This window comes from Bombus affinis, chromosome 10 (assembly GCF_024516045.1).
Source record: "Bombus affinis isolate iyBomAffi1 chromosome 10, iyBomAffi1.2, whole genome shotgun sequence".
NCBI lineage: Eukaryota > Metazoa > Arthropoda > Insecta > Hymenoptera > Apidae > Bombus > Bombus affinis.
Window position 1 is genome coordinate 7,944,788 of NC_066353.1, and position 19,970 is coordinate 7,964,757.

Below are 19,970 nucleotides of genomic sequence, written 5' to 3' on the forward strand. Positions count from 1 at the left end.
GCAGCGTTACAATCATTTTGTCACCGAAGTGTATATATTACAATGATTTATCCATTATCGCTGACCGACGATAATAAGTCGGCTCCTCGATCGTGCTTTTACATTTTCCTCGATATACTTTCTTTTTTCTTTTCTGTTTCTCGCGTCGCGCCACACTGATTCATCGTTTTTATAAATTATCGATTTCTTCGGGAGGAAGGTCGCAGTGGGGTGGAGCGGTGACCAAGACAATGTGAAAAAGTACTTGCTTGCTCGATGTCCAGAAATATTTCTGTTGGATGCAATGCGACATTAATTTGATCCTTTTTAATATGAAATCAGGACAATACAATATTCACGAGTATATCAAACATTACGATATCGAAGAAAAATCGTATTTAAACGAATTATAACATTACGAGCAAGTTATATGGACAAAAGCATGTATCTCCGATCTGAAGGAAATTTTGAAATAAAAATTAACATATTAATTGAAATATTATTAATCTATCAATAAAAAAATCTCAGGATATATTAATTAAAAATATTCTAATTTTTTGACTAGAATTACTTTCAAAGTTATTGTAACTAGATACTCTAAAAAAGAGAAGACGATATCGATATTGAAATTCTTGACTTCATATCGAACAGGAAGGAGAAGATACATCGAGTACGCATATGCAACCGAATATTCCCATCCTCGTGAGCAATGTTTCGTTTTTCGATATACGCAGATGTGTTTCACTCGGTCGCCATCGCAAATACAAACTGCGTTCGTTGAAAAGCGTTCTGATGACGACAAACGAACAAAGACAGCTAGAAAGAATTCCGAACCCGGAAGAAAAAGTTTCTGTCGTCGCTGAGCATTCGATCAAAGCGGACTAGTGCCGTTGTAGATATTATCTTCGCATCGTTCCGTTTCAATCTCAATTAGTTTGAGATCGAGGCATGAGCTGCTTCGGTTCTTTGTGCACGATTAGGCAGTGCTTGGAAAAAAGTTTTACAGATATGTAACGTGAGTTCGCGTGGCTGCCATTCTTTCACGTTTTCTCTTCTTTTATTACAGATTATTCGCCTCGATCGGAAAACTCGATACCTACATTCGTCATTTTCCGATCTCAACATTTTGAGATCTTCTCGAACATAAGTACGCTTCGCTCTTTCTTTTTCGATTTTTTTTTTCATTCTCGTTTATTCTTAAATACATTTCGACGTTCTTGTTCACGTGCTAACTCGGTTTCGGTAAAAAAGTTGAGCCGTGTGTGCCTCAAATGGTACCTTAACTTAATATCGTTCGATCGACGCTGACTTTTGGGTCGTTCAAGCAATTCGACGGCTGTAAAGTTTAACATTTTCGAAATACATGAAATCCGGTGTATAATACAAAACGATATTGCTTGAAAAGTAAATCGATCCTGAGAACGCTGTCGTCTTGTCAGGAGTATCCTTTTTTCTCTCTCTCTCTCTTTCTTTCGTATAAAAGATATGCTGATTCGATGAAATTAAATTCGTTTCGTATAATGAATTGTATTGTATGATCAGTGTATCGGTTAATACATACGTCGTGACGTTAAAAATATAAATGACACAAGTGTTGGTAATTACCGCGTACATAAAGAAACGTTAAATATTCACAATTATTCTACAAAATTTACAGATTTCCTTTCTCTAGACTCACTTACTCGTCATTCGTGACACGCTTTGAACATTTACAATGTATTAAGAAATCCGTTATTGCTATTATTCAAAATTCAGGCTATGTTACTAATCGTTATTTATAAATATAAATAAACAGAAAATACGAAGAAAACGTTTCTAAATATACGTTAGAAACAGAAAGATTTATAAATATCAGCTGACTACAGAATTTCGTATTAATTACTAAAAACGAAGCTACTTAGGTTTCTATTTCTTAAAAATAGAGATTGTTTTCGACCAACTACGAAAACGATCTTATGGAATGAGGATAAGGAACGTTTTCGTCGCAACGATCGTTTCTTTCTTTCTTCTTTCTACTCGATCCTTCCTCGAGCTCGCGTCAACAGCTTCCTCTCTCTTTTGTACGTTTCGCAACTAAATACGCTCCATCAGTGGCAAACGAAATCGTAACGAATACTTCTTCAACGAATCTGACACGTTTTGCAAATATTATATATTTACATCGGATGGTTAGCGGGCTCTGAACGATATTCCCTTTGCACCTTACGAACTGCTTCCGCTTTCAAGTTATATAAAAATATATACTAACGAATATACGATATCGAGAGTTTCGGTTTAACGAAGATGTTAGGATAAAAAACACAGCTTGCTAGCCCGTCGATGTACCATTTGTTTCATTTCGATCGCAAATATCAGATGTTTTCGTATCGTCGAAGTGAATGAATTCGGCGTTATTTTACATGTAAATTTTACTTCGCCTCGTAATATGAGCAAGGACATGAAATTTTTATAAGAACGAAAAAATTGCATAATTTTTCGTTGATTCGCTGTTCGTAAGGTTCTGCGTCCTTTCAGGTATCGCGCAAATTTTTCGAGGTGCCTAGGTCAAGCGAATGGAGATAAACGCTTCTTATCAAATTGTCGAATGACGCTGAAAACTTGCGCATCGTAAAAGTGAGTCTCGGAAGTTGACTTTACTAACATTTAGATCTTTTTAAAATTATGTTACACCATTACAGTTATATGGAATTACGTAATGAAGAATAATTAAAGTCTTCGTTTTAACGAAGAACGTTCTTACTATATCCACGTTTCTACTGCCTGATGTTGGTAAATGAACGTACATACACGTTATGTTTTCGACAATATGTTGAAACGAACGTAATATTTCCTATTATTCTTTTAACGTATCTATTATTTTAAAAAAATGTCCGATAGTTTGATAAGGCTTTGCATTATCAAACTATACGTCTAATTGGATTTGTTTATCGAATAAGGGGAGATGTCCTAGAACAATGTAGTTTCAGGGGACCTATTAATTCCTTCTTGCAAAGCCAATCTCCAAGAAATCGAGGATCGTCCTAATCTGCCGAGTTACTCTTTTCAAAAATCACGCGACAACCGTTTTTCTTTTCTTTTCCTTTTCTTCTTTTTTTGCCACTGTACACACACGTGCGCGCTTGTGCGCGCTATTCAACTCATTATCAGTTACTCAACGATAAACCGTTCGTCCTCCTATAACGCCAGTCCGTCGAATACTGTCTCTGCTTAGAAACTACTTGGCGGGGTAAAATCGACGATAGGAATGGCCGGAGAAACGAAATGGTGTACTACGAAGGAGGACGGTGAGACAATGAAACAACGATAATTCAATGGTAAAGAACCTTATCGACATCGAGAAACGTGAAGTGTAGCGGTCTCGGTATGTCGAGAAGGATAAAATCTGTTTCGGTTGATAAAGAGGCAACGAATTCGGATTAACAATCTTTGAGAAACACTCAGCTACATTTTCGGTAGCATAGAATGGAAAGTTTAATCGTTCGTTGAAAGAACGATTACGGATAATCGAAGTGATAATAGAAATTCGGATTGTTCGATATTACGAATCTTATCGTTAGAAACAATTTTATAAGAAGATGTCTTAACAATATAGAGATTCATTTAAGCTGAACATTCGAGAACGAAACTTTACCAATATCTAGAATCTTGCTGCGATCTATCGTAATTCAGTAGAAAGTCTGGTGATACTTAGAAACGAAAAGTACAGGAGAAAAATACGATAAGTACAACTTTGTCGATTTTCTGATCTTGAAGTTATTTAGCGATTAAAAAGGGGTTAAAAAGAGAAGGTTATAGATATGTGATTAGTCGAGAAGGTACTGGATTTTAAAATTACTCGCGTGAAAAACAAATGTGACTTATCATTTTTCCCCTCCGTGATCATCAAATCAAGTAATTTCAATAATAACAAGAAAAGAGGGAACAGCGATTAGTTATCGTATCTACGAAAACGAATATCTCGGGCGAACATATAAGATGGTAACATCTAGAGAAAAATAATGAAAAATTAGATATGGGGACAAACCCGTACGCGCGATGTGAACGTAGCTTAAAGTGAGATTTCGATGTGTTTCTCGATGTTCTCAGAGGCTCATGAGGAACAGACGTAAACGGACGTCGAAGACAACGGGCGCGGAAAACGTAATATCACAAATATTGCCGGGAAACGATACGCAAGACGACGAATCTTGGTAGGACAATTATACAGAGATGCTCGGTACCGATCGCGGCACATTACGAGCGGCACCGGCACACCGAAATACACGACGTTACTTACAATATTCGTACAAGTGCTTAAACACTACGCCCGGATCACTCGATCCGACGGGGCTTCACCTAATCGATAAATTGACTATTAATATTTCCGTAGAGAATTTTACAAATCAGTCGAGACACATGCATGGAGATGCACTAGGTTGACGCTATCCTTATTATCGTCGTAGCATAAACGATTTTTCGCTTACGATCAACCAAGGGCATTGATCGAGCAACGAAATCATTCGCGGTATCGAACCCGCCATCAATGCTGCGACGTAGAAGGGACTTTTCGCGTCATTTCCTTTTTCGCACGCTCGCCGATTTTTCTCTTCCCTCGTTCCTCCGCTTTTCCTTCATTCCATTCTTTTTCCTTCTCATTTTTCTCGTCTTTCTTCTTTTTCTTTTTTTTTTTTTGCTTTCACTTCTTCATTCCACTGTTTTCTTTCATGTAATTGCAACTTGTTGACCGGTTCGGTTCGACCATCGACAGAAAATAAATATTAACCCTACGTCGAGACTTGAATCGTGAGCTTTTCTCGACAACCGGCCCCTCGTATCGTGCCATTACGGTTCTTTCCTCTTCCTTTCTCTGTTTCTCTTTCTTTTTTTTTTTTTTGTTAATTTTTGTCTTTTTAATCTTCATTTCAATGTGATTTCGTTTGTATGCGATTCTTTCATTTATATATATATAATATATATATATATATATATGTATATATATTTATATTCATATTTATATTTATACCGCTATATAATATTAATTATAATTACATACGCGCGCGGTAATTCTCAATTTGTTTATGCGGACTTTCATGCGCCGCACGCATGCGTTGCAGTACCCTTTGTCTTCCGCCGTGCGCTTCTCTCTCTTTTAACTCTCTTTCTATATATATATATATATTTATTTATTTATATTTATTCATTTATTTATTTATATAAATCCATATTTATAATATATATATTTATCGTAATGTCAATAATAATACTATCAATAACTAATGCGGGTGACGGTGACGGCGACGATGACAACGATGAGGATGGTTCACGACTCGCGAACAACAACTAAACGTGTCTCTCTTTTTCTCTCTCTCTCTCTCTCGCTCGCTCTCTTTCGCTCTCTCTCTCTCTCTCTCTCTCTCTCGTTCTCTCGCACTCTCTTAAATAATCCCTATTTTTAGTACGATAGACTACATTAGGATCGTTCGCATCGCGCGAACCAGGAAGGCGTCGCGAATGAACCATTTTACTCAAGATATCTCTTCCCTTATACTCAACAACGTCAATATACGAGTTCATGGTACGTTACACGGGGAGTTCCTATTAGCCGGTGCGCGTTCGCGGAAGAAACGAAAAAATTCCCGCCAGCTACATCTGAACATCCGAATACGATGAATAAGTTCAGTGGGATTTAGAAGACGGATAAATGAGAAATGCCCTTGAAAGTATCATATACGGCCACTCGGTGACCCAATGTAGATGAGGTAAAACAGAAACGACCTATCACGCGCACGGCTGGCAGTAGTAACGTGTTCACGAATATAATTCCAGTAGAACCGATGCTGTCGCGCCGATGATAATTTTAACCGATCGAATACCGAGACATCGAGAACGGTTGTACCGAGAAATAGTAACTATGACTGTGACTAAAAATAATGAATCGTACATATATAATATATATATAGATTTATTTTATTATAATAGAAAAGTCTCGCGTGCAGGCTGACACGCGCGAATTCACTACGTATACGCGTAACGTGCTATACAGATAGGTATTACACCCTTTGAGAATTATGCGCCACCTACGGTGTGTCGTGACGATTGATCATGATTCGATAGAGATTCTTATTGCGATAACGTTCGTTTGCTTTTTCTTTTTTTACGGCTGAGGGAAATGGATAGAAAGCTCTTTTCGTGAAATCGACATCAACATCGACGAGTAGCTTCATTTTTATAAAATTTCGACCAGAGGGTGTTAATTCTTCTCTCTCTCTCTCTCTCTCTCTCTTTCATTTTCTCGTAATCGCGCACACCGTGTGGCCGCCTCGTTCTTGTCCGCGTGTGCACATCGCAAAAAATATGCGCCTGGAAACGTGCACTTGTTTCATCAACAAAACGGAACGTCTTTGTTGCTCGAATAACGCAAAAGACACTGGTTTTTACGGTTTCTTCGATTCTGTCGTATGTCTTCTTTTTTCTTGTCTTCGTAATAGAAAGTTCGTTCGAGCACACGCGTTTTTAAGGGGATAGTCTCTTTCTTCATTTTTCCTCTCTTCTTTTCTTCCTTCTTCTCTTTTAAGCTCACGCAAACACTGTTTCTCCGAGGGTGTACAAATCGTGCGAGCTTACAGATTGTAGACATCCTTTATGATATTCTTAGTCTTCTTCTTCGCTTTCTTCCGCCGGTCCGTACATGTCGGCTAGCTTGTCGAATCTCGGTCCCCAAGCACCTAAGTACTCGTACTCGTGCTGCTCGTCGTCTGTTCCTGTTGATTTTAAAATAATTATTCACATATATTTCTCTTACTCTTATGGGTGAATCAAGCAACAGTCGAGTATCCTTTTTGCAAAGAATCTGTAATCGATAATCTTAATTTTCATTCGTTCTTAATATTAAACGAAAACAGAAGTACTTACCGGAGGCTAACGATGACAATGAACCTGCGATGCTTCCGCCACCCTCGTATGCATAATTTCGTAGATCATCGAACGGTGGTGCGTTTGGATCACTGTCAGCTCTCTTTTTGTGGTCTTCTATAAAGATGCCCACGTTTGGTTCTGGTCCTAGTGTGTCTGTAAAATATTTGCAATGGTATCAATATCCGATTATCCGTTATCTTGGATATATATAACAACGAGAATTACTTACAGGGTATTTTACATGGTGGTAGCTTCCCGCCCATTTCAGGAATAGGGCCACCAATAGGAATTTGAAGCGGGGTAATGTCGAATGCGGTCATATCATCTTCTCCGCCACCCTCGTCATCGTAGTTGATGATATTTTCTCTCACATCGTCATCAGGCCCAGGGTACTTAATATGAGATTCTCTTCTTCTATTATAGACGACAAACACTAAGACGAGAACTACAACATAATATGAATATCATTAATCGCTTTCTGTATTAGTTGATTTTTAAATTCTTTTGATGTTTCAATTATTTTTTCCTAAAGATACATTTTTAATGGATGAGGGATATTAAAGGAACGATACTGATTAACTATAGTAGAATTCTTTTAGTTAGTGCGTAATTTTTCATTTTAGAAAGTTATGTTCCTTTCTGTAGCTTTTTACGCGTGTAATACATCTTGTCCACGCGATACTTACCAAGAATAATCAAAAGACAAACTAAAATAGCTGCCAAAGCTCCCATACTGAGTTTCAACGTTTGTCCCTCTTGAACGAGCTCGCAATTTTCTCCCCAGAAACCATCGGGACAAATACACCTATATCTAAAGCGTGGATCTTGATTGATACATCTACCACCGTTCAAACAAGGATAATCTATGCATTCGTTTTTGTCCATGCATCCTTTGCTATCAGGCGATGGAATTCTTCCTTCTCCACATCTAGGAACATAGAGAAGATAAGATTTATCAAATCATACGTATGTATACAAACCTGTAAATTAAAGATAGCGTTCTTTAAATTTTACAATACTTACGTGCAGTCATATTCGTTCCAAAGATCGATACATTCGAATGGTTCTGGACAAATGACGTTGGCACAGGGTTTATTCGAAGGACAGTTTCTTTCCAAATTTCTGGCCATGGTTGCTTGACCCCATTGTGTTCCATTCATAGCAGGTGGTAATGGAAGATGTTTGCCCTCTAGTCTTATGTCATCCAGACATCCTGTTCAAACGAAAAATTATATTAACTTCCTCCTCGCATCATCCTGTGAACACTGAAGTCTTTTTATAATTGCATCTTATTTTTTGTATTTTATCACACAATACCTTTCTAACTATTTAATTTTGCACCTTTCCGTTCAAGAACTTTTGTCTATATATAATTGAATATGTCATTTTCCACAGTCTTTATTTCTATTCTTCTTCAACTTGATTATCAAAAATTATAAAATGTTTACCTTTCTGATAATCCGCGTACACTTCAAACGTCCGCACTCCAGTGTACTCAGCCTTGCCGCCCGCGAAAACTCCTTCCTGTTTGTCAACCAATAGCCACTGGTGTCCTTCGAAGGAGAAGGTTTCATTGAATCTTCTTCCTTCACCACCATCCAATTCCAAAGTTGCAGCTGATCCGTATCTCGATACTCTAACTGTATGCCACTGTCCATCATCAACAGCTATCGCAGTCAGCCATATGTCTCGTTCCTCAGTTCTCAGGCTGTTCAAATTGTAACGGAAATGCAGTCTGCTGTCCTTGATCTAGAAATCAAAAGATGCAATAACTATAATTGAATATTTTATTCATTTAATTAGCTATTTCCCTTTCTTTATTTAAATGAACATTATATTCGCTTCTAAAATGTGATAACGTGAATAATCACCTCCAAAATAGCGTATTCTCTATTATGCTGATCGCTGACCCTAAACAATTCACCATGGACCTCTCGGGTGCGGAATCTCAGCTGTACTTGAGTGGAATATTTATCCGGTTCGAACGACAACGCGTATTTGACGTAACTTTGTGGTTTGAATGTCGTTGGTATAGTGGATGTCATACATCCTGGACCAGTCCATCCTGGGTTACATTGACATCTAGCTTCAGTGAAGCTTCCTACGCAAGTACCGTGTTCCCAGCAACGGAAGGTGGATTCCTGGTTGTTGCAGATTTCCTCGGTTTGAGGGCAGCCAGCTACGCTGTTTCTTGATAATCCAGGATGTGCTAGATCGTAAAGCTTGCTATTGTGAAAGAGGTTCTTGATGCAGCCATCGAAACCTTTACCAACTGGCATATGCTTCCACTTGTAATGAGTTGGATCGAATTGCTCGACATATAAACCACCGATTTGAAGTGGCGCGTTTACGTTTAGATATTCGTTGAAGGGTGGTATGGTGCCTTGAGCTTGGCAACTGGTGTCGTTGAATTCTGGTGGCGTGCCGTCTTCCGGTTCTGAGATATCCGCGGATTTGCAATAATCGATGATTAATTTCACCGTCTGTAAAATAAAATAGGATTCCATGGAATTAATTATAAGCGATCATTGTAAACTGGATGTAATCTAGTTGTAACCTTATTCTTCTAGAAGAAGGAAATCATTTTAATAATTTTAATTTTATTTTCTCATTTTGACACATATAGAGATATTTAAATTATGATTTAAAAGATAATTCTGACCTCCGTGTTCCAAAAGATGTCGAGTCTGTGCCATTCTCCGTCGTCCAAAGTTCTTTTCGGCTTCACTTTTAACTCTAAAGTACCGGAACCGAAGTCTATCAACAGTCGAGGTATTCCACGTTCCAGTTCAACGGATATAAAATCTGTAAATACGTACATTACGTAATAGTATGTTATTTCATGTGTTACTGTAAAAATCGCTGATTTATTAGACTTAAATTCTGGCAAAGATATCATAGAGGAAGCTATTATTACCTTAAGAAATCTATTATTATCTTATGATCTATATTTGCTTACCAGAAACCATAATTTCGTCAGCCTCAGGGGGAACAATAGGCCCATTGTATAATAGTAATCCGTCAGGTTTCTTAGTGATGAATTCGAAGCTCAGATGACTGTTATCGCACATTTCTAGTGCAGGATACCAAGCCCAGCCATTTCCACGGAAACTTCTCGCAGTTTGCTGACATCTTGGACCATTATATCCAGCAGGACACTGACATCTGCGTAATAAAAAATAGATTAAATAAAATTAATATGCTAGTATAATACATCACATGCTAAATTTCACGAGTTGATAGACTTACGATAACCCAAATCGACCTTCCACGCAACGACCTCCGTTATAACAAGGGCTGTTTCTACATGATTCCCCTTTACTGAAGTTCCGAGCTCCGCATGTACATTCGGCGATTACATCCACCCGCACGCCCACTAGGGCGGTTCTGTTTGCATTGACCATGTATGGTAAACTGCTAATATCCAAGGTGTTTGTGCAACTACCCTCGCATACTTCATTCTCGTAATAACACTCGTCGATGCCGACCATCGTTATGTTAATACCGACCTCTTTCTCGATCTAATTGAATTAAAATTATTTTTTTAATCAAATTGATTTGTTTAAGCGTGAATTACACCGTGTGAAATATATTTTAGTCTTTATTTATAAATAAATAATAAATAAATAAATTATTAGACAGGTCAATTCATGAAATTCTTGCTTCAGTAAAAACAATATCCAATTTATGAAATATTGCATGTTAAATAATAATTTCATTAAGTATTAATTTATGTGATAATATCGGATTGAATGTTGTTGATAATTCCTTCATAATAGGATTCATCCCTAGTATGTAAAAGTGTCATGAAAAAGATGTATCTCTGATACCAAATTTTGCTAAAAGCTGAAGTAATCCAATATTCCTATATTTATAATAATCTGATATTTTCACTGATATTCCATTTAATTAGAAGCCAAAAATATTCAATGGGAAGATTTAGAAGATTCAGAATCTTCAAAAGATTTAGAAAGAAGAGAAATGCCATGAATTAATTCATATTAACTTACTTCTTCACGATGCATTAGTACGATTCCATTCAATCTTACAGGCTTATAATACGGCGATCCATGGGCCGCGAATCTGACGTCTGTCAACGGTGGATGCATTCTACGTAATTGAACGCTAAACACGTCTACATTTTCTCTATCGATATTTAACAAATGTGCCAATTTATCTCTAAATAATTCTGCTTTGCTACGCGATATAGTTTGTGACTGGAAGAGAAAAGATTAAAAATTCATTAAATATAGGTTTCATATAAAAAAGAACGAGTTAATAGTCTATAATTAAATAGAACAATTACTTTATAATCCCAAACACGAATGAAATCTTCGTCTGTTATACCAGATATTCGAACCGAACCAGAATTTAATACAGCTTCGAAAGGAATCGTTTTCACCGTGACTGTCACGTTTGCTGGGACATCTGTTTGCGTGTGCTTCCGATCGTAGACTTTGAAACGTAGATGATATCTACCGTCGTGAGTGCCTGATTTCATATAAATCATACCGGTGTCCTCATCCAGTTTGAATTGAGCGTGCTCTAAACCCTCCCAATAGAACTTTTTATCCGGTAAATCCCAATCGTCCAAATCGAATACGTAAACTCTGCCTATTTCTGTGTCTGGTGATTGTCCCTGTGAATCAAACTCGACCAAGTCAAATTATACGAACCTTTAATTATAATTATATATTGAATAATAACTTTGAAATATAATCTTTAATTCTTTGAGCATTTATTTAGCCAGATTAATGCGCTATTTCATTCTAACGTATTATAGTATCGAGTTTTCAAATAAGTACAGTAATTATGTAATTATAGCACAGTAATTATATTACACATAAGTCATGTATGAAAATAGTATTTTGATTTTATTTACATCTTAGTTTCTGGGATAAAAATTGATATTAAATAACATAAATTCCTTTTACTTCTAAAAAGTCAAAATAAATAGAAAATTATATGCAATTTAAATATAGAAATGAAATACATACTGCGTAGTTATATACAAAAATGTCCTTCGATCCAGGCTGCATTTTGTTATCGTTAATATCCCCGATAATAACAGTTAAAGTACTGGTCCCAGACATTGATGGAGTTCCTGTGTCTTTGATAACGATCGGTATCAAGTACTCCTTTTGTTGTTCTCTGTTAAACGATAGTAACGATGACACAATAGCCATGCCATCCCCGTTCGCTCCCTCTGCAAGGAAATAGAAAACCGGCGTTTGTTAGCGAGAACTATCGAACTACAACTAACAACGTTCCACTGAAACGGGAACGTAATAGGATTGGATCCAGACTCACTGTTATCGCTCTCAACTTTGAAACTGGCACGAATCACATCGTCTGCCTTTGGATCCATCCTGAAAGTAAACGGTGGTCCATTGCTCTTCGATCGATCGTCATCATCCGTCGCTGAGATCTCTACTACTTTTTTCTGTTGCGAGTGTTCCTGTAGCACGGGTCTATAATCTTTCAGAAATCGTGGTGGATTATCGTTTATGTCGTGTACGATTACTGTTAACGTGGCTGTTGCTGTTTTAGGTGGAATTCCATCGTCGATGGCCAAGATTTTCACCTGGAACGAATAATTTTTTATTGGTCTCGAATCTAAGTACAGTGTACAGTAGTGTAATCTAGATATTATTTAAAAACAATATGGTTTTATAATTTACCTGATGCCTCGGGGTTTCTTCACGGTCGAGACTTCTCTGAATCGATACCGTGCCATTTTCGTTGATCGAGAATTGCCTCTTACGATCGGAACTTCTATCGATCGAATAGAACACTTTGCTTTTACCACCCTGATCAGGATCGGTGGCTGTGAATGTTTCGAGACTGCTTCCAATGCGAGCATTTTCAGGAACCGTGGTCTCAATATTCGCCTTCTCGAATTGCGGTTGATTATCATTTATGTCGCGTAGCTTCACGACTACCCAGGAATAGGCAACGTGATACTTGTCGTTGTCATTGTCTTCGCCCTACGAGATAGAGAATATTATCGCATAGTATCACAAACCAAAAGTCGTTGATTGAAAATATAGAAATGCAAATAGAATGAAATATGTTTCTGAAAGACTGTAACACAAAAATGTAAGAAAATAACGTAACTCGTACTTTATCTTACAACAAGAGAATGTACCAAATGTGCTAAAAAATGATCTCATTATTTATGGAGAATGGGTATGGGAACATAGAGTAGGAACATAATAATAGATTTAACAATATAAGTTATCTATAGAATTGTATAATTTTTTAATTAAATACCTTATCGTTAACTTGTATCCTAAATCTGAATCCGTTGCTCTGCAATTGGTCCTCGTAGTCCAACGATTGCACAATTTTCAAGGAACCCGTGCCATCGTTATTTCTTACCATGGTAAATTTATCAGCACCATAACCACTGCTTTCGATCACCTGCGTTTGTAAATTAATACGATAAACGATATTTCTACAATTATTTTTCTTTGATCGTTACAATAAAACTTTTCTGTTAAATCAATTAACATAATTTCTTTAAGAAATTCGGGGAAAAATACGAGAAGGAACGATTCGAATGACGCAATGAACAGTACCTTATACTGGAATTTATTGGTCTCATCCTCATCGTGTACAGTGACCGTAAGAATTGGCATTTCCGGCAAATCTGGGCCTTCCGTTTCGTCTACCTCCGTAAACCATTCCTCCTTTGTGAATTGCGGAGGCATATCGTTTATATCTTTCACTCGTATAGATGCCGTCCCCGTCCCTAAATATTGGAAAAATGCCATCAAAATCTCAGTAGATTATAATTAAAACAGGAAACAAATAATTCTACGCGTTATTGACTCTCTCAAGTATTTAAAATATTAAATACAAAAAGATCATGAAATCTGATTTGAAATAAATCTGATATTTCTATCTTTAAAATACTTTATACTTTATGCGTTAATAAGTTAAAATTTCCAAAGATCTTTGAGGGTTTCCATTTTAATTTTCAACTTACCCTTTAACCCCCCTCCATCCATTGCTACCACTTGTATAGAATAATCTGGCGTGCGTTCTCTGTCCAAACAGCATACTGCCGTCTTTATCACGCCGGTTTCCGATTCAATCTCAAAAATTGGCGAGCCAGTTTCCTCCTCGATGACATTCTTTTCAATAGAGTAGATTAGTTTTGCATTTGTACCTTCACTCGGATCGTCATAGTCGACCGCTGTCATGGTCATTACAACCATTCCTGGGAACAAGTAAGGCAAAAATTGATCTTAATCATTTGTATAGAAAAAGCAATGTAAATGATAAAATCTTTAACTGTAGAAGGCTAAAATACTAAAATACTTATGCACTATTCTTTCTTTTCTTAGACAAATACACGTCTTGCATATTATGCTTTCTGTATTTATTTCATTTCTTTAGAAGCAATGTATTTTTATTAGTACATTCCACCGAGCTCTCGATTAATAATAATCGTTTTCACACAAACCTTAAATCGATACTTAAAGATGTCCATTTGTTCTAGATTGCCAATCTAGATTATTAAACGTTATTTGAATATAAATCGTGTCTGTCCATTCTCATATTTCTAACAATGTATCACGAATGAATCATATATTGCAAAGACTATGTTAACACATCGTGAAGGAAAAAGCAATATTTCCTTCGTAGTGAAAATGTAATCTAACTTTACCTGCCGTTCCGTTTTCCGTGACGTTCCCGAAATAAATGCCTTGTGGGAACGTAGGTGCATTGTCGTTGATGTCCTTCAGGTTCACTTGAACGTCAGCATATCCAACCAAACCTTCTCCGCCTTCATCTTGAGCAAATACAGTGAATCGCCACTGTGGCCTTCCATTTGGTTGATCCCTGTCCAGTGGCTGTGGAGTAACACCGAGATTACGGCCCTAAGTAACTTAGGATGCGAGGCAAATTTAATAAAAGAAGCTTCGCTGAAACTTCTGCACGATTTTTTTCTGTACGATACTTCTTGACGACAAAACGTACTTTCGACCGGGATTGCGAATTAAATACACGATTTTATCGTCGAAAATTTAATTTCTTTCTTTCGCTGCTGCATTGTATCAGTTTTAAATAAACTTAAATCGTAAACTTTTGAACGAATTAAATAACTTTTGTATAGAAGCAGCAAGAGGCGATTTGAAGTAGAAGTTTTAAGGTACTTAGAGAGGCGTTTTAATGGATTTATGAGCTTACGTAGAAATATTTAATTTGCCACGTAGAGTTTGTGGCGAGCATTCTTCTGTTTCGATCATTTTTTGGCATCCAAGTATTAAAATGATTAATAAATAAAAAATTAATAAAGACAGAACGTATTTGTTAGTGATAAAAGAATTAGTAATCGTAGATCGAAGTTTGTACATACATTAATTTTTATGCTGATTCGTGTTAATTAAATTTGGCAAATGGAACAAACCTTTAGAACGTAAATTTCTCCGCTGGTGCGGTTAATATCGAATTTGCTATTCGCTGGATTATCAGGATCGATACCCTGACCAGTTAAAAAGTAGACGATATTCTGTGGCCTATCCTTATCCCCATCGGTGGCTGTGACCTGTGTCAAAAATTCATTATCGATAAATACATTGTTTCAGTAATTTAGTACTATAATTACTAGGTCGTTCTATAAGCGATATCGTACTTGTACACATATGTAACTTGAAAATATTATAAAAATTTAAGTCCTACAATTTTATAGCCTTTTTTAAACGAACATTTTTATAATTCCTCTTTCTATTATTCTTCAATTCCTCTGGTAAGAATCAGTTAACATTTTGGATATAAAATATTTGTTATTCGTTGCCACATCGAGGCCTGCCACTGTGTTAAATTTCTTATTCCGTCAATCAAAATATATAAAACCCCGAAATATATGAAACTGTATGAAATCAATTTAAATTTCGTTCATGGAACGGAGTGGATAATTTCCACTCACATTATTTTAAATACTTTTATTTTAAATACTCTTGGGTGGATTTGACATAAATATGTATACTTAAAATGACAAGTTTAATAAAAATGTCATATTCGCTTTTGTTTTCTATTAATTCACCTCGTCATACGTCGTACGTAATATATACTTACCCTTATACGAAACATTTATACGCCATTGATCGTGATTTGTAGATTTCATGTTTTATGGTATATTCTATGCATTGTGTCCTATACTCTATGCTGCATATTTTACATTTCGTATTATGTATTCCATATTCTACAATCCATACTTTATGTCCCATATACTTTGTTTTATTCGGGATTTTACGTTCTGAATTCTATATTAGCTCGTAGATACAACTGGTGTCTGGTGTCCAAATACTATAATTTTCCTTTATCCAGAAGTTCGTGGTAAAGGATATACAGGGAAGACATAACGATAGCCTAGTCGTAATTGGATAAAATAAGAATCGAATTCATGTCCAACGATTTAACGAATCAATCCCATCAATTTTCCAGCTAACAATTTTTCAGCTAGCAATTTTCCAGAATAAGATCATTCTCTTACTATTATTCTATTTCTTTACCTGATTTAAGACGATCACGTTCGACCGAACTATACGTAAAGGTAATTGAAATATACGCAGCTGAAAAAGAGAAGGATTTATCGACTAGCTAGACAATTTAATTACGTTGGCCATTTTCGAAAATAACCATTTATTCAATAACGAATATCAAAGAATTCGTTGTAACGTTTATCACTTATGTCAGTTCTCCAACTCTCAAAGTATAAGATTCAACTACAAAGTAAGTACGAATCGCTTGGTAAATTATGCAGCAATTTTAGAATGGATGGAATAATTACCCCGAGGACGCGTTTAGGCAAAGTCCTGTCATCTTCCTCTGTGATCTGCGTTTTGTAAGTCGGGCGCTCGAAGACAGGCGGATTATCGTTTACATCCTTCACGTGTATCACGACCGTCGTGTAATTTTCTTTCAAGTTATCAGACGCGGTCAGACGAAGCTCGTACTGTAAGATTAAAGCAGAACAAGTGGATAACAGCGTTTGCAGCTGACCCGAGTTACTGCACCGACAGCGGTCTCTTTCTTGGAATAATGGAAATGGAACTTTCGAGCAACAATTTACGGATCGTAAAAAAATAAGCGGTTTATTGTAGAAACAACGAAGGAAATAAATTGTCGATAAAATTTCGGATGAATTCGATGAAACATATGTTTGACAGCGAAACTTATCTCTTGGTTACAATTTACAGATCGGAGACTAGCGGCACGCGAGAAGCTTGGTACAGGAAGTTCTGATAAAAAAGTTTATAAAGATCGAGCGCTGCTGTCTATTTAATGGACCAAAAAAAAGTTCATAAAAACGAGATTACTTTTTTTTTTAATGGAAGTTATAAAAACAGTGGACTGATGAAACCGTTTTTAAAGCATGAAAGTGTTTTTTGCAGCAATACGTAGAATGGACGAACGAAGTTGAACAACCTTACGCTTTAATGAAACAAGGCAAAAAGTAAAAGATTAATCAAGTAAATTGGTGCTTTAATCCTCGCGAGAGACCATTCCCTTTTCTAATTTTCTAACATAAATTCGACGTGAAATTGAATATTAAGAATATAAAATATACCTATATATTTAATATAAAATATTAGATAGAACGTGAACATCGTGTACCTTGGTTAATAAAACGAATTCATTTTACAAAATAATACGTACGACAAAGAACAGAATAGCGATAAAATTATTAAAAATATTTCGAAACTATCGAATAACGTGCGATCTCGTGTAATTTCTTATTCCTCTGTATTCCTAATAATTCGTACAACCGATTGACTTGATTAAAAGCAATGGAAGGAAGAAAATTAGAGGAGAAACGAAAACGATAAAAGTCGAATGTGAAAAGTTGGGAATTCATAAAGAACCGTCCAAAACGAAGCGAATGTTTTGACAACGTGACCCGCGCCAGGGTATGGGAATTTGATTAAAACGAAGCGCAGAGTGATCTGATTTCTCAACAAAATTTACGATAATGCCATAGCTACGATACGTCGCAGCACATGAAACCGAAGACTTATTAAAGCAATGACAAATGAGCGGATAGGAAACGTGCAATAACCGCGCAAGTTTTCGCACTATTTCACGGTTTTTATTGGACCGCGAGTAATAAAACGCGATGCCTGGGACGCGGTTAAAAGGATTAAACAGGGACGTATCGAAGGCTTTCTCGCTCCTCTTTCTCTCTGTTTTATCTATTTCCCTATGTTTTTGTTACTTCCTTGTTCTATTCTTCTGTATTTTTCTCCACCGCTGTCAGTGTCTTTCCTTTTCGTTCGTGATACCATGATGCACTAACCCTTTTCCTCGTTTCGTAATCTAATGCACCTGCGACGTAAATGGCGCCAGTCATATTCTTCACGGCGAATGCACCGCCTATGTTACCGCTCGTAATCTCATATCGAATACGCGAGGCTGTAAAATGCAGAGAAAGATCCTGTCAGATGAAATTCCTTAGGAGATTGCGATGACTCCGTTACCTGCCGTTCTGTCGTCCGTGTGTCGTTTACTAAACGATCGGTGTACGCCAGAGGGAAACGTCTTAAATTCTTCTGCTTATCGACTCGCTGAACGAACAACGAGTTTATCGCCAGAGACACAAGAAAGAATATTTCTATCATCATAATAATTCTATCATCAAACAATTTAGTATAACTACGAAATAAAATATTTCATTTGTCTTACAACGAACTTACGATTCTAACAGTAAGATTTATTAAAATGGTCATTCTTTAAATTTTCACTGGGAAAATTTCCCCAGGGACCGTATTCGATCATAAGCAGCGGCAACGTCAGTTTCCCTCTGACATCCTTTCTCATTTACGGGAAAAAAAAAAAAAAAGAAAAGAAGACTGTATCCTTAAACAGGTTCTATTAGAAGGTAATACATCCATACGTCTAAGTTCTTAATTGAGGTCTATCGAATAAATATGTTTCGTGACTTTGCTTCAACCATCTGGTATTTAAAGTTTTGTAAGCAGTTTATGCGCCTTTGGATCCGAGTCGCGAAGAGGCAGATGGATTTTAGCGAAACTTGTTAGCCAGGTTAAGGATACAGAACTTCGAGACAAAGTATAAGATCATTATCAGGAATAAAGGGAAGACATACGACGCGAACTTCATCAGTACTCCGTCAGAGCTGATACCTTCGATAGGCGAAAATAATTTTTCTAATTGTTTGGCAGACGACGACATTTCCATTTATTAAAAAAATATGATACTAGATACGTAGTTTAATATATGTTGAGTTGATTACCATGACATGGATATTTTTATACAAATTGGAACGTTTACGGATTATAATTTTATGAAAACTTCTTATTCTATGTACGAAACGTTATTATTTTAATATACAGAATCGCATCTTACTTTCATATGCGAAGTATCAATTTGCAATTTACAATATCGTTGCTTTATAATATTTTTTCATGGAGAAATAGAAAGAAAACAAACTGTAGCTGTTTTCATACAGCAGTATTTATCTTTACTACGGTACAACAGCGTTGTTTTGTCACTGGAAAAGTAAAGAAAACTTTCCAGAATATTTTTCCATTCTACCTCTTTTACCATAAAAACAATCTTCCCTTCAAAAACTTTCGAAAACTTATAAAACCAGCGGCACAAATAATTAACTAATTAAATATTGACATGGCAAACATCTCAATTACTTTCCCTTCTTAAAAACCTTTATTCCTGATACCTAGCGTTCAGACGAAACGATTACACGCCTCAGCATCCGTTTCTTTTTACGAGCTACGAGTTTCAGAAAGCTCATCAAAGTGAAAAATGATCGCGTATTTGCATATATGTTCACTTACACTCGTCGTGATCTTTGGCGGTGACAGTGAGAACTGTGTGTTGTATATCCTCATTTTCGTCTACTTCAGCCTCGTAGAGGCCTTTGTCGAAGTAAGGCGGATTGTCGTTCTTGTCAGCTATTCCAATACGAATGAATTTCGTCACTGAAACAGACAAAAGGCAGGAAGACACGTTTAGATTTCGTTCCATTCTCGCTACGATATGAAAGTCAGTGAATATGGGTTGCAAAGTAATCCCTCTGAAAGATTCAAAAGGCTGTTCTCGTATTT

At 36.5% G+C, this 19,970-nt stretch overlaps 1 protein-coding gene across 2 annotated transcripts in view; it reads right to left on the bottom strand.

Annotated features, from left to right (window-relative positions):
• Nucleotides 1-1,151: 1,151 nt before the first annotated feature.
• Nucleotides 1,152-19,970, bottom strand: part of LOC126921154 (neural-cadherin-like) — a 103,211-nt gene continuing 84,392 nt past the window's right edge. For both annotated transcript variants that reach the window (XM_050732425.1, XM_050732424.1), the window contains exons 2-24: nucleotides 19,701-19,844; nucleotides 18,182-18,297; nucleotides 16,676-16,840; nucleotides 15,293-15,430; nucleotides 14,549-14,735; nucleotides 13,865-14,098; nucleotides 13,455-13,627; nucleotides 13,147-13,296; nucleotides 12,555-12,860; nucleotides 12,184-12,457; nucleotides 11,871-12,079; nucleotides 11,180-11,512; nucleotides 10,884-11,090; nucleotides 10,123-10,394; nucleotides 9,833-10,038; nucleotides 9,536-9,678; nucleotides 8,745-9,356; nucleotides 8,322-8,622; nucleotides 7,897-8,086; nucleotides 7,560-7,801; nucleotides 7,103-7,318; nucleotides 6,871-7,026; nucleotides 1,152-6,719 (exon numbers count right to left, since the gene is read on the bottom strand). In XM_050732425.1, coding sequence (XP_050588382.1) covers nucleotides 6,610-6,719; nucleotides 6,871-7,026; nucleotides 7,103-7,318; nucleotides 7,560-7,801; nucleotides 7,897-8,086; nucleotides 8,322-8,622; nucleotides 8,745-9,356; nucleotides 9,536-9,678; nucleotides 9,833-10,038; nucleotides 10,123-10,394; nucleotides 10,884-11,090; nucleotides 11,180-11,512; nucleotides 11,871-12,079; nucleotides 12,184-12,457; nucleotides 12,555-12,860; nucleotides 13,147-13,296; nucleotides 13,455-13,627; nucleotides 13,865-14,098; nucleotides 14,549-14,735; nucleotides 15,293-15,430; nucleotides 16,676-16,840; nucleotides 18,182-18,235 — 4,878 coding nt within the window. In that variant the 5' untranslated portion in view covers nucleotides 18,236-18,297; nucleotides 19,701-19,844 and the 3' untranslated portion in view covers nucleotides 1,152-6,609. The remainder of the gene's footprint in view (nucleotides 6,720-6,870; nucleotides 7,027-7,102; nucleotides 7,319-7,559; nucleotides 7,802-7,896; nucleotides 8,087-8,321; nucleotides 8,623-8,744; nucleotides 9,357-9,535; nucleotides 9,679-9,832; nucleotides 10,039-10,122; nucleotides 10,395-10,883; nucleotides 11,091-11,179; nucleotides 11,513-11,870; nucleotides 12,080-12,183; nucleotides 12,458-12,554; nucleotides 12,861-13,146; nucleotides 13,297-13,454; nucleotides 13,628-13,864; nucleotides 14,099-14,548; nucleotides 14,736-15,292; nucleotides 15,431-16,675; nucleotides 16,841-18,181; nucleotides 18,298-19,700; nucleotides 19,845-19,970) is intronic.